This window comes from Fistularia commersonii, chromosome 26 (assembly GCF_037954325.1).
Source record: "Fistularia commersonii isolate RoL2024-O1a breed Wild chromosome 26, RoL_Fcom_v1.0, whole genome shotgun sequence".
In the NCBI taxonomy this organism is placed as follows: domain Eukaryota; kingdom Metazoa; phylum Chordata; class Actinopteri; order Syngnathiformes; family Fistulariidae; genus Fistularia; species Fistularia commersonii.
The window spans coordinates 12,571,477-12,584,045 of record NC_141309.1 but is presented as its reverse complement, the minus strand read 5'-3'; the positions used below and the strand labels follow the sequence as shown (position 1 = coordinate 12,584,045).

The window sequence follows — 12,569 nt, the reverse complement described above, 5'->3', positions numbered from 1 at the left end:
AGCTTCTACCCATCTCTCTTGATATTCTAACATAATCAATTCAGAACCATTTACATATCATTAATTAAAAGCTTTCCTCTCTCATCCTTAAAATCATAATGAGGGCCGAATCCTCATTAGTAACCTATAAGGGAGAAAATAACAATACAGTAGAGAATGGATGATGCATTCCACAGTGAGTCCTTTGTTCCTGAGTTTCTAAAAACCTTTTTTTGGCAACATCTCTGAATTGGATTTAAGATTTACTGAGTCAATTTTGTAGACTCAATGAAAATAAGTGAAACAGCGTCCCGTTATTTTGAGCTTCTATAGCGCTTTGATGAAGCAGACAAAGTCAATTAGTGTCATCGGTCGGCTTGACTGTAGGCTAAGTTGTATTGAAATTGTAGAGAACAAAGAAAGGCAAATCTGGTCAGGCAAGATTTTAATTGTTCAATTCAAGATTTAAAATTCTAAAATTCTATTTAATACAAAGATTCATTTGTTTTATTTCCTCTCCATATATTTGTGAGCCACTATGCTGCAACAAAATAAATGTCATAGTCTTGTTTTTGTTTTGTTTTTTTGGACGTCCAATGATCATGCACACATACCCCTTTCTCTAGTAAATTATAATTTTGTAGGAGTCTAAAAATTACAACACTGCATGCATAGCGTCCTTCCTTTTTACTACCTCTTAAAGAACAGTAACAATATCAAATAATGAAAGGTATTGTTATGTTGAGGATCAGGCGTATCCTGATTTTATCGTAGGTCTCTCACAGGTGCTTCACCATTATGTGTCAGGACTGCATGTTTGGGTCGTCTGCATGTCAGATAAAAATCGCTGCACTTGGTGTTTCGGCAGGCTGACAGCAATTTATTTGAATGTTTTGTCACACTGGTGTTGGTGCATTTTGTGTGGGCTGCTCACCAGAATGGCAACGTTTCATGACCGACACACACACACACACACACACACACACACACACACACACACACACACACACAGTGAGAAGCGGGTGAGACGTAGAGAGAGGCAATCAGAAAATGTGTTACATGTCTGCATATGATAATTAAAGTCTGTGTATGGTGAAGAAAAAAAAAAAAAAAAAATTAAAATACAGACTGTTTGTAAACCAGAATGACTTGATATATATGTAGCCCTGTATGACCATACTGACTGTTTTTCCACAAAATTTTAATTTAATCCAGCCGGTAGTTAGACAATATTGTTAATCTATATTCACATAGGAAGAAAAATCTTGTACATATCTATATCCACACTTTTGAAAAAAAATCCAACAAATAACATGGCAGATCTCAAACACGCAAATACGAAATCTTTCGCCAATCTTGCGATTCTTTGACTTGACATGGAATATTGAGTAAGTTAATGAAATCCTCTCAAAGACAGGAACTCTATTTTTACACCATGATAATTAAAGTACGACACAGTTATAATTTACAGCCCTAGCTTAATTGCATAGGAAAAGTAAAATGGAAGAGGTCTGTGAGAGGAGATTAAATGTGTGTATGTGTGAGTATGCGCAGGCTAGTTGTAGTGTGTGTGCATGTGTGTATGCAGCCCTTCACTCAAAATGAGAGAATGTAAAATAGCTTCCTGTTCATCTAAACAACAGGACTGTATCTTTTAGTATCACGCAATGTATCAAAGATTAGGTAATGAAATATGCACTGTCTTACTTTTCTGCTACCAAGCCCTTTGACAAATCGAGTACAATCCAAAATCTCCATAAATCACTATTAAAGACAAGTATATCATCACTAGCGCATATATCTTCCCCAGCCTGACCTGTAGACTAATGAGAAAAGGCCCAGACTATCTTGTCTGATTAATTAATTCAAAATGTCGGCTGTTATTCAAATGTGAGGCTGGTGTTATTTGAATAACACTTGACAGCAACGCCTGAAGAAATAATTTCTGGTTTGTGAGGCTGCTACGGCATTACTGATGATGGCTCATGGAACTGTTAGAAGCCGAGAAGTATTTTTTTCCTTTTCGTCAGTTCCCTCGCTTTCCGTCCCTCACCTTCCTTGTCACGATCGCTCCGAGAAGTATTTCATTACTTCATTACTTTAACCCGTCTCACAATTAGGGATCTTACCATTTTTCCACTGTCTATTCTTTCTCTGTGTTTGAATTCCCTCCCAGAGCAAGCCCAGATCTACAGGGCAGCATTTTGGCTCAGCGGGAGACATGCTGGCAAAGAGGAAGGTCATGGTTTTTACAACTGCAACTCCCCATTGCTGACAGCCTGTGCTGCCAAAGTGACACACTCTGTTTGGCTTTCCCACGTTCACGGAGATCAACAGCTCTTCGTCTTTATCGCAGAACATACCGCGTTCACATAATCACACATGTTAAATGAACCTCATTTTCCATCAATACATGACAGAATGAATGAATAAACCTATCGCAAAATTCTTGCAACACAGAGAACAGGAAATGTTGTTGGTTTTTGTCATTGGTTTTTTCCTTTTTCATTCTTCTTTTTTTTCCCTTCTTTATTAAGTGCAAAACCCAGTGGATTGGGGATGGGGGAAAAAGAAAACCGTGAATATACGTGCTAGGGCCTCGGGGCAGTGCACACCCCTCTATCGCTTCCCTCATCAAGCATGGATTCTAATCAGGGCTTGGGAGATATAAGACGCTCAGTCATTAAATAAATTAACTCTGCCACTCCATGCTCTCCTTCAGCACCCGTGAGAGGCCCGTCGTGCTCTGCATACTTACAGAGGCTCCCAGCATCACACACCTCACCTTCACATCACAACCTAGCCGGCCTGCCAACACTCAGTCTCTCTCTTACACACACACACACACACACACACACACACACACACACACACACACACATACACAAACACCACAGGTTAACAACTAATCTTGAATATTTAGAGAAGGTGAGGAACCACACCTCCTGTCCCTCAACTAATTCCATTAGCATAGAAAGCTTTTACTTAATTGCATAAAATAGCAAAAAAACAAACAAAATAAACCCTCAGGATATTTGTGCTAAAGAACACGGTTATAGGTCTCGGTTATGTATGAATTTTCCAGATCTGTGCAGTGTGCTGCCATTCATCAAGGAGAGGCAAGTCAGTGACAAACAGTGAGAGAGCTCAGTGTCGGCTCGGATCGCAAACGGTCAAAGCTGACGCTGTCTTCGTTTTGCACCTGCAACACAAATAGATCAATAAAAGGGAAGACTCATTCACTGTTTAAACTCACACGCGTGCACTCACATCATCTTCCAGAGCACTGTGTTGTAAAAACTGCATACTTCATATATATCAATCATACTGACAGAGTAAATGCTCATTTGAGAAGCCTATACGTGGCACATATAACATGTCAGCAGAATGTCCGTTTTCAAAACTTCCCATTTACATTTTCAACTCCAATGCGTGGAGACAAATGTCCTTGGAAATCCCTTTCGTTGCAATTTATATCATTTTAATTCTCCATTACTTAGTGAGGAAGTACCTGGGAGGGTGGAAACACATTAGAGAAAGTAAGAAATGAACAGAAGGGTCTGGGGATCTCTCTAGCAGACAGAATTAAATATTCATGTGTCTCCTCCTAGGACACAACAGATACAGATCATTATCATTGCAACAGCACACCACCATTTTGTTCACACGTTTGGCGCTGATTCAATGCGAGTGTATAAAACTCCATATGAGAAGAAGACACCATAATTAAAATTAGAATTACTTCTTTATTAGTCCACATTATCGCTGTAAAAAATCTTGCTCGGGTTCCAAAAAACATATCTGTGATTATCATTCTGATACCGGAACATTATTTTGTTGCAGCTCCAATTATGAACAGTGTGTGACCATCAAAACAAAAAGGTATGTATGTCTCTTTGAGACGCATACCATGGGACTCAAAAGGCAGGAGAAACATCCCAAAATTTATCACAAAAGAGCATAATCCTTTCCAGTTTCCCGCTTGAGGAGGACTGGCAGTAATGTACTCTGGATGACCCGCACTTCCTATATAGACGAGAAACAAGCCTCCTTCTTGTTTTGTTTTTCAATCCCCGTCAAAGAGGAGCAAAAGGAAGGACACCATTCCACTGCTTGCTGTCATTAATCATAGCTTCCTGGGAGCAAGCGCATATTAATTTCTGTCATCCCAAACATCATTTGGTATTGTTAAGCCATGGCTTAGTCCTTATTCACCAGCAGACGCTGACCGTTCCTCCTGGTTGAGGGAAGACAGGGCCTGTGTGGCTGTGTCTCAGAGTAGGAGGCCTTTATCCCTGGAGCTCTGACACCAATTAAGCCATTTCACCAAGAGACGAAAACAGAACCCGCTGTTTCAGTGTAACATGAACCAGCACCTAGTTGTTGGCCCCTCGCCATCTTTCCATTACTTCAGACACAAAAATGAACTTCAAGGACTTACAAAAATAAAAATAAAAAAACAGTATGCAAAAAAAGCTAATTGGAACACTTAACTGACTGCTGGCAAAATTATGGAGAGGTGTGTTAGTGTTTATACATTGATTAGCAGTTGCAGTCAATGTAGTTTTACCATACTTTGGGCCACTTAGATGCTTAATTAAATGTAATATAAATGCATTTTTGATTTGCCGACAACAGGAAACATTGAGATAGTGTTATGCCTCAACTGATGTAGAAAAATGTTGAGCGTGCAGTTCATTTTATGTCTTTTTTCCCATAGTTGCCTTTTGGCAGGCAGCAGAGTAGAGCTTGTCTTAGGGCGAAAGCAGAATAATGCAAGGTTTGTTATGAATTAAATATTAGAAATCCTAACACAGCAGCCAATAAGAATTATTTGCCTTATTAAAGCAGCAGAAGACGCTGATTAAAATTTCATTGCATTGCAGTCTTTTTTTCCACTTCTGCCTACAATACATCATTCTAATGTATGAAACATGTAAAACAATGGATATGGAACAATGGGAATTGGGGTTTCACTTTAAACCTTGCAAATGAGGAGAATCAGATAAGGCTTCCCCCTTTGAACACATTTTATAATTGTTCAAAAAATTGTAAAAAGAAAAATCATTTTAATGTCCCTACATATATGATATCATCAGAATTAATATTACGCGTGAAAAGTGTCAATTCAAGACTTTTGAAATCTTACACCTGCATGAGCAACGGCAGTGCCAACAATTACAAAAGAAAAAAAAAAAATCAAAACAAATATATGATTCAAGCCACTGCAAAATCAGTCACAGTTTTCCATGTTCCTGCACTCACCAATGATAGGTCATTTAGTTGTCCACTTGTAATGTGTACAGAGTAAATGAACATCGCGGTGGCTATTGTCCCATGAGGAAAACTCTTCCCTGAAACACTAGAGCTAATGAAATAGGGAACTAAAAATAGCAGAGTCATTACTGAGAGGACTTTCTTTGCTCCAGACTTTCAGTCTAACCCTTTTTTCTCTAATAACTGGCAAAATGAAATTACATAGCTCAGCCATTGACTGACTTTGTAACAAACATTGTGACACAAGAGACTTGATGCATAGTTCCCGCGAAAAAAGACTTTGGGAAAAAAACAAACAAACCCAGATGGGTTATTATTGCAGGAGATTATGTCATCACTAATTTTAAATTTATGCTCTTTACCACAACAGGTGAAAAAATATACAAAACTTGTTTTAATAAATCTATTGTGGAAAGAATGTTATAACAAAAATGTGCAAATTGAAAATTGAAAAACCAAATGTAAAGCATTCATATATATATGTATATATGTGAGGGAGAAGAAGATACATACATATATATATATATATATATATATATATATAATACATATTATAATATTTATCATGTACTAATCTTGTATCTTACAGTCTGGAAAAAGTTTTTTTTTTTTTCTTGTATTTTTTCATTTAGCATCAGAGAGATGCAGCAGAAAGCAAAAGGGGCATTCAAACAATCCACCAGCCTCGCTCTGCTGTAAACTTATTTCAATCAATCCTTCTTTTTTGCATCCAAAGCAGCCTCTGCTGGCTGCCACCGCCTGAAGATAACTATTTCACCACCTCTGTCATGCCTAATTAACAACTCTGATGTACAATTCTGAAATTTTGCAATTAACCTACTAAAATATTGTTGGAGGATGCTAATTGTTATGCCAGTTGCCATAAAGACTCATTTGCATAACGTATGTGCAAAAAAAAAAAAAAACAATTATGAGCTGTCGATTGTGCAGGAGCCTGCAGAAAATGCTTGCAGCGATGATGAGGGGAGTGAGGGAGAGAAATGTGTAAGATGGGCTTGGATGTGCGCAGATGGAAGCACAACATTGAATCACGGCGCAGAAACTAGATTTGAAGAGCCATGCAGACACCGGGCAGCGCTGGTGCAAAGGCATCTATCTCTAAAGCACAATAGCTTTTACCCTTCCAAATGATACTGATATGTGTGCATTGTTTTCTCGCCATACCTCTTTGTCTGGCTCTCCTTCATTTCATCTTTTTTGATGGGGAAATTGAGGGTATTTGGAAGCCACTTAGATAATAGCCAAATCTTCCCAGTTCCCCCCAGTGCTTTAGAGGAAGAAGCACAAGAGGCCTTGCCATTGAACCAGTCAGGAACCCAGCTGTGTGCGAGCAATTCGACACAACACTATCTAGTCACTGCAGCCGCATCACCAGGGCTCTCTGAGACAAAAAAACAGCTAAAGTCAATTGTCTTTCCTGCTGAATAGCTTTCTGTTCTCAGCCATGCATCTACTGGAGCAGTTTCAATATAAATCAAACCATAAAAACAAAAAGTTTTTTTCTTTCCATAATAAACATGTATCCCCTAATAATAATAGTAGTAATAATAATAATAATAATAATGAACTGGCATTAATAACAATAACCCAATTGGAATGGGAAGGCTCATTAACTTTGTCAGGGAACATTGAAATTAATGTTCCCTGTAGATTTCAGAAATGCTTACCTCCTCAGTCCTAACTCTATTTACTTCAGGTAATGCTTTTAGTCGGCCTTGCTTGTGGTTAATTACTGGCTCATCCTGGACTGCATTTAGGTGACACTGTCTTCCCAGCTGAACATTATATATAAGATGTACAAGTTTATAGACATTGAAACATCTTTGACCGTTTGCAGACGGAAAATCAAATATGCACGATGGTACGCCGGCACTGGGATCCCATGTGAATGTAGTCCCTCCCAAATACTTCACCTTAAGCACGGAGCCGAAGCATTTATCAGCCTGAATCTGCCAGACTCTCTCTCCCCTACTTCTCCAGACCCCTGTTTCTGAACCCGATGAGTCAAAGGTCAGAAAAACAACAAGTCAATACGCAGCCAAAGAAGCGCTATGCAGCTGAGAGAGCTGTGCAGAGGGCTAAGCCTCTCTGTGGCACTCCGTGATTTAGCTTGTAATAGTTTTCTGTAATCTCTTTCTATTGATTAAACCTCACATCAAAGAGGAGTCTTGCTACAGAACCTCTTTTTTTTCCTGGTCAGAAATACCATATGGAGGTAATCTTTCACCTTTGTTATTCTTGCAGCTCCCGCTGCTGCTGCTGCTGTGAGTCTCTCTTCCGAGCATGAAAGCAAGACAAGGGAGTCGCCAGCAGGATGAAACGAACCGAGCGCAGGCGAATAACTGCAAAACTTGTCCTATCTCGGGCAAATGCATACGCTGTATATGGACGCGTAACAAAGGGCGCAACATAAATGTTTGAGACTGAAACCATTCCGACCGCCTTGTTTAAGTGTGACACAAAAGAAAGGCGCATCCCGGACCGATGGGACAAAAGGCAGCATGAGTCAACGGAATCACACGTCTATCTTATCTAAATGCAAAACCACAAAAATGTTGAGGGGGGGAGCGGGGGTCCTGCTAAAAACACTCAATTTAGTGACAGGCAAATGACTTCATGCTGCCACTTAATCTCATTTCTTGCATAATGCTCTCTAATTAGCATATCAAAGTGAATTAATACTTCTTGGGCATTAGCATTGCTGAAATATGCTGTAGCTCTACAAAAACAGTCAGAGGAGTGTCAGAAACTTTTAAACACCCTCTTTAAAATGTCTTGTTGTTGCTGAAATATGCACTTTTTATCACTCGTATACTGAAGTAACATTAAGATTATTCCCACCGCTTGTCTCTCCACTGATCACAAAATAACTCTTTCAACATAAACACGAACGTCTACAGCTTTTAAGGCGAACTCACAATTCAGCCGCACACTCGACAGCTTGTCTCGAAAACATGATGCATGTATGCAGTAATTACGCCGAGATTTTGGATCGTTTTCAGTTTTATTATTAAAAGTTATTTCAGCCAAAGGATCTGGGGCTAAAAGACAGCCTGTGCCATTTGAGCAGACATGAAAGGGCCAAGGAAGCCCTCTGAATGATGCTACAGCGGCCAGTGAATGGCTCACTGTGCCTTGGAAAAACAGGCCAGTCAACAGGGCCACTAGACCAGCTGAGCTCTGTCAATGGCTGAGCGAAGGAGGCTGTGACTCTGGTACACAGGTTAACAACGCATGCATACACAATCAAGAGCTTTCCCTGTCTCCTCTCTGCATCTCACACACTGATCTCCTCTTTCACACACATCAGCTTGCATTTATTTTAAGCTTTCTTTTACTTTCTTTCTTCCTTTCATTTTTTTTTTTTTTTTTATCTACGGTTTAATGTTAATCTAAAACGCTTATTTTGACATCGGGTCATTTTTCAGCGAAGAAATTCTAACTGGATCATGACACATCTTTCCTAAAAACAAGCAGTGAGATGCTTAATGTTGGCGCATCGCACAGCCTGGTGTGTTAAAGAAGGTGTTATTTTGTGAATAAGGCAAATGTGTCTTCTTTTTTTCACATAAGCGCAAACACCGCTCTTCTGAAAGAACAAGTCATCCGGTAATTTCTTAGGAGTTAAATACTGGCGTGCATCCTCAGTTTCTTTTTTTCCCTTCCATATATTGCTCAAGTTGAAACTCAACAGGCACACACGTCTCAGAACCTCAGCTTGACTATGGACCTTCTTGCTGCTTCCTCACCTGTGTAAGGGAAGTTCATAAACTTTTATGATCTCTCCCGAGCCAAATTCCACATAAACTGCACAAAGGTCACAAATCTAACAAGGAATCAGCTTTACTAAATTACATTGAAATCACAGAGTTGTTTTTCTTCTATTCCTGACATCATGTGGGAAAAAATGAATAAGGCAATGCAACAGCTTAGATATTATTGAACAATACTTGCTGAGGCAGCGCAATTATATGAAACACTATTTAAGCAAATTCAGATATTATCAGATGTAACTACCTTTTTTTGTAATAATGCAATTCTATGTATAAGAATTTTGAATTATGTTGTATATTTTGTTGACAAATTCTGTTATTTTTAGAGGGAATTTAGACGTATGTCAGAGGTGACCGAGCAGGCTCGATTTTTACTGCAATACAAAAGTTGAAAAAAAATAAATAAAAAGAATAACTACAAATCCCAAATATATGTTTGCACACACTCAGTCAGCGCACACATTTCCACTGCTGATCTTTTTCCTTCTTTTTTTTTTTTAAAGCTCAAATTTATCCACAATTTCTCATACTACCGATCTGCACTTTAGTAAAATTAACAGTCCACATCTACAGGACAGGAGTCTGCATACAACACCAATTCAATTACTGATCCAAATGGCTGTTGCCTTGATATTGCTAAATATGAGAAATTATTTTTGCGTCAAAGGCATAAATTCTATGAGTCCTCAGCTCTGCGGAGCATATATTAACTACCAAGATATGAATGAAGTCTGGAACCCTTGCTCTGTTCAAATCCAAGCACTCAGCTGGGGAAGATGCTCTTGCAGACAGCATAACTCTGCTGTGTAACAGAGACGTATCTGTGTGGCACCGACTCATATTTAAAACAGCGATTGATTAAACTGGGAAAAAAAATTCCCCTGTTACCAGAATGCAGACTGCTGCTGGCTCACAGGGAGTTGAAATTGTCTGGCTGTGCTGATAATACGTATACATGTATTTAGGAGTGTCTACATATTTAACACACTTTCACAAGGATCTTACCTGTCTTTTCTTTGATTTCACAGAGAACGCTGAAGAGTGCTGGTTTCATTCTGTGACAGTTCAGTCCATGTTTCCTGTTTCAGTATAAGACAAAATAAAATACTAAAATAAGTTCACTGATCAACCATTTTTTCTATTTATAAAACTCCATCAACTGTCAATTCCTAAAAATTCCCCAACTGTCCAACCACTTGCGACAACACGGTTAGGAATTTTTTCACTGTGTAAAGGAAAATCTCCCAGGTTTGACTAAATTGATATTCTACTCTTACTTTCATTATTCGGTCTTGCAGTTCATTTTCTAACCCTGTGATTTTAATTTTACTTCACACCACCTCTTATTCTTTGACAGGACGTGAACACAAACTTTTTTTTTTTTCTTTTCTTTTCTGAAAGACACACACTCACTAAGTTTGAGTGGATATCAAATGCCGCTGAGGAAACTGGTGTGAGAAGAAGCTCAAAATGCACCTGTTTGTGTCTTTTTTTTCTTTTTTTTTTTTTTTTTAAAGCCTACTCTTGTGAACGGGGTTAGTGAAGTTAAAGCGGGTCACGTCTAAATAATGAAGCGGCTGCACGGGGAGGAGGGCGGGGGGGTGGGGGGTTGAATTTACTAAAACATATAAAACAACCAACTTTGCTTGTGCCTCGTCCAGACTTTGATCAGTTATGGTCATTATTTGATGAAGAATGTCGCCAATGTCTTGTTTTCGTCCGTCTCCGTCTGTCCCATCGTGTCCATGCGGAGGCGGCAGTGCCATGCCTCCTTGTACCGAATGGCCAGCCAGACTGACACCGCCGATCGACTGCATGATCCGGGCTTGATCGTCCATAGTAGCCGCTAAAGAGTCTGTGCACTGAGCCACGCAAATTGAAAAACTCATATACGAAATGGTCTAGAACATGTGCCGCAGAATCGGGGGATGCACGGATGCGGGGCTCTTCGGCAACAGGGAACACAGCCGGATTCTTTCAAGGAATATTATAGCCGTAATTTTCTTTTTTTCTTTGTTGCTTAGCGTAAATCGTGAGTCCAAGTGATCGCTGTCCTCATGCGTCTTTTACGCGCTGCCGAAAGTGCCAAGTGTGGCTGCGTTTGCAGGGAAAAATCATAAATCTGGGTTTTCTTCTTGGAACTTGTCTGTCAAAATATTGCAACCGATGTCCATCGTATCCGGCAGGAATCTTCACGCCAATCTGTCTTTTCTTTGGGACTTGACGGGTAGAAGTAGGATGTGGGCAAAATTGCTCCTTTGGTGATATCTCGTTTAGTTGCGCTCTTCTTTGGGTCCCCTTCGCATTTCTTCGAAATAAAAAAGCAGTAAGAAAAAAATAAAATGTCCAAATCCTCCTCGTCAATGACCGCGGACAAAATATCCAATGCGAAAACGTGCAAATAAATATATTTTTTAAAAGAAAAAAAAAAAAATCTTGATTCTTGCAGGTGTTGCCAAAATTGTGCAGAAATGATTCCTACGACAACGGGCAGCGAAGTTGTCCAAATGGAACAATTAAAAAAATATGTAAGAAATATAGAAAAAGTTGTGTTTTTTTTTTTCTTTTGTTGATTTTTTTTTTAAATAAAGCAACAACTAGAGGAAATTAATTAGGAGACAGTGCTGTAAGGCGATGCGCACACACACGCACAAAAAAAAAATAATCTTGCCTGCTGAAATTTATGAGCTCCAGCCTCTGCCTGTGTGTGTTTTATGTTGTTTGATGGCAGCGGTAGTGAGCGATTGACAGCGTGCCAATGCCACTCACTCAGTGCAGACGTGTCAGAGCAAGGAAAGGGAGTAAGGGGGGGGGGAATAGAGAAAAAAAATAAAAAAGAAAGAAAAGAAAGAAAGAGAGAAAGAGAGAAAAAAAAATACTAAATGAAAATTCACGCTCCGCCCTGCAGAGGAGGGGTCTATATTCTTGTCACTTCTCGCCTGAACACCGAAAAAACAAAATGTTAAGAGCTAGTACTTAGGATGGTGATTAGAATGATGGAAGCGCGGCAGAGTCCCCCTCTCTCTTCCTTTGCGGCGGCGGCGGCGGCGGCGGCGGCACCGTATCCTCGTTTCCTCACGCGCACACGTGCAGCTATGTGCATATTCTCTTAACAATAATAAAGATTTACCCCCTGCAACCGCACAGGCGAATACATAATGGGAGTTTTATACAGTTTGATGTAGAATAGCACTAGTCCCTTGTAAACCTTAGTTCAAGCCAGGCAAGCAGAAGACATGTTTATACTACTGGAAAGTGAGGCTGTTCGACCAATCACGGATTAGACTGACGGAGACTGACGATCCGCGCGTCCTATTACCGGCAGATGCATGACGCGCAGGGCCCACCCACTCCATCCTTCCATCTTCACAGCGCCGCTACAAAAGGATGGAAACTTCTGATTGGTCGTTGCCACGAGTGACATTCATTGCACAAGCAGGCGGCGCTGCTCCGTGCTCCTCCGCAGTTGCTATGGCAGCAGACAAGTTGTTGAGCTGGATGCAAGGAAGCAAATATACT

General features: G+C 39.8%; 1 protein-coding gene across 8 annotated transcripts in view; it reads right to left on the bottom strand.

Moving 5' to 3' along the window:
- The window catches only part of pbx3b (pre-B-cell leukemia homeobox 3b), a 55,516-nt gene extending 43,269 nt beyond the window's left edge, over positions 1 to 12,247 (bottom strand). For 4 of the 8 annotated variants that reach the window (XM_086173669.1, XM_086173674.1, XM_086173672.1 and 1 more), the window contains exons 1-2: positions 10,692 to 12,014; positions 10,056 to 10,129 (exon numbers count right to left, since the gene is read on the bottom strand). In XM_086173669.1, coding sequence (XP_086029795.1) covers positions 10,056 to 10,129; positions 10,692 to 10,939 — 322 coding nt within the window. In that variant the 5' untranslated portion in view covers positions 10,940 to 12,014. The other 4 variants (XM_086173668.1, XM_086173673.1, XM_086173671.1 and 1 more) reach the window with 2 other exon arrangements.
- Positions 12,248 to 12,569: the final 322 nt, after the last annotated feature.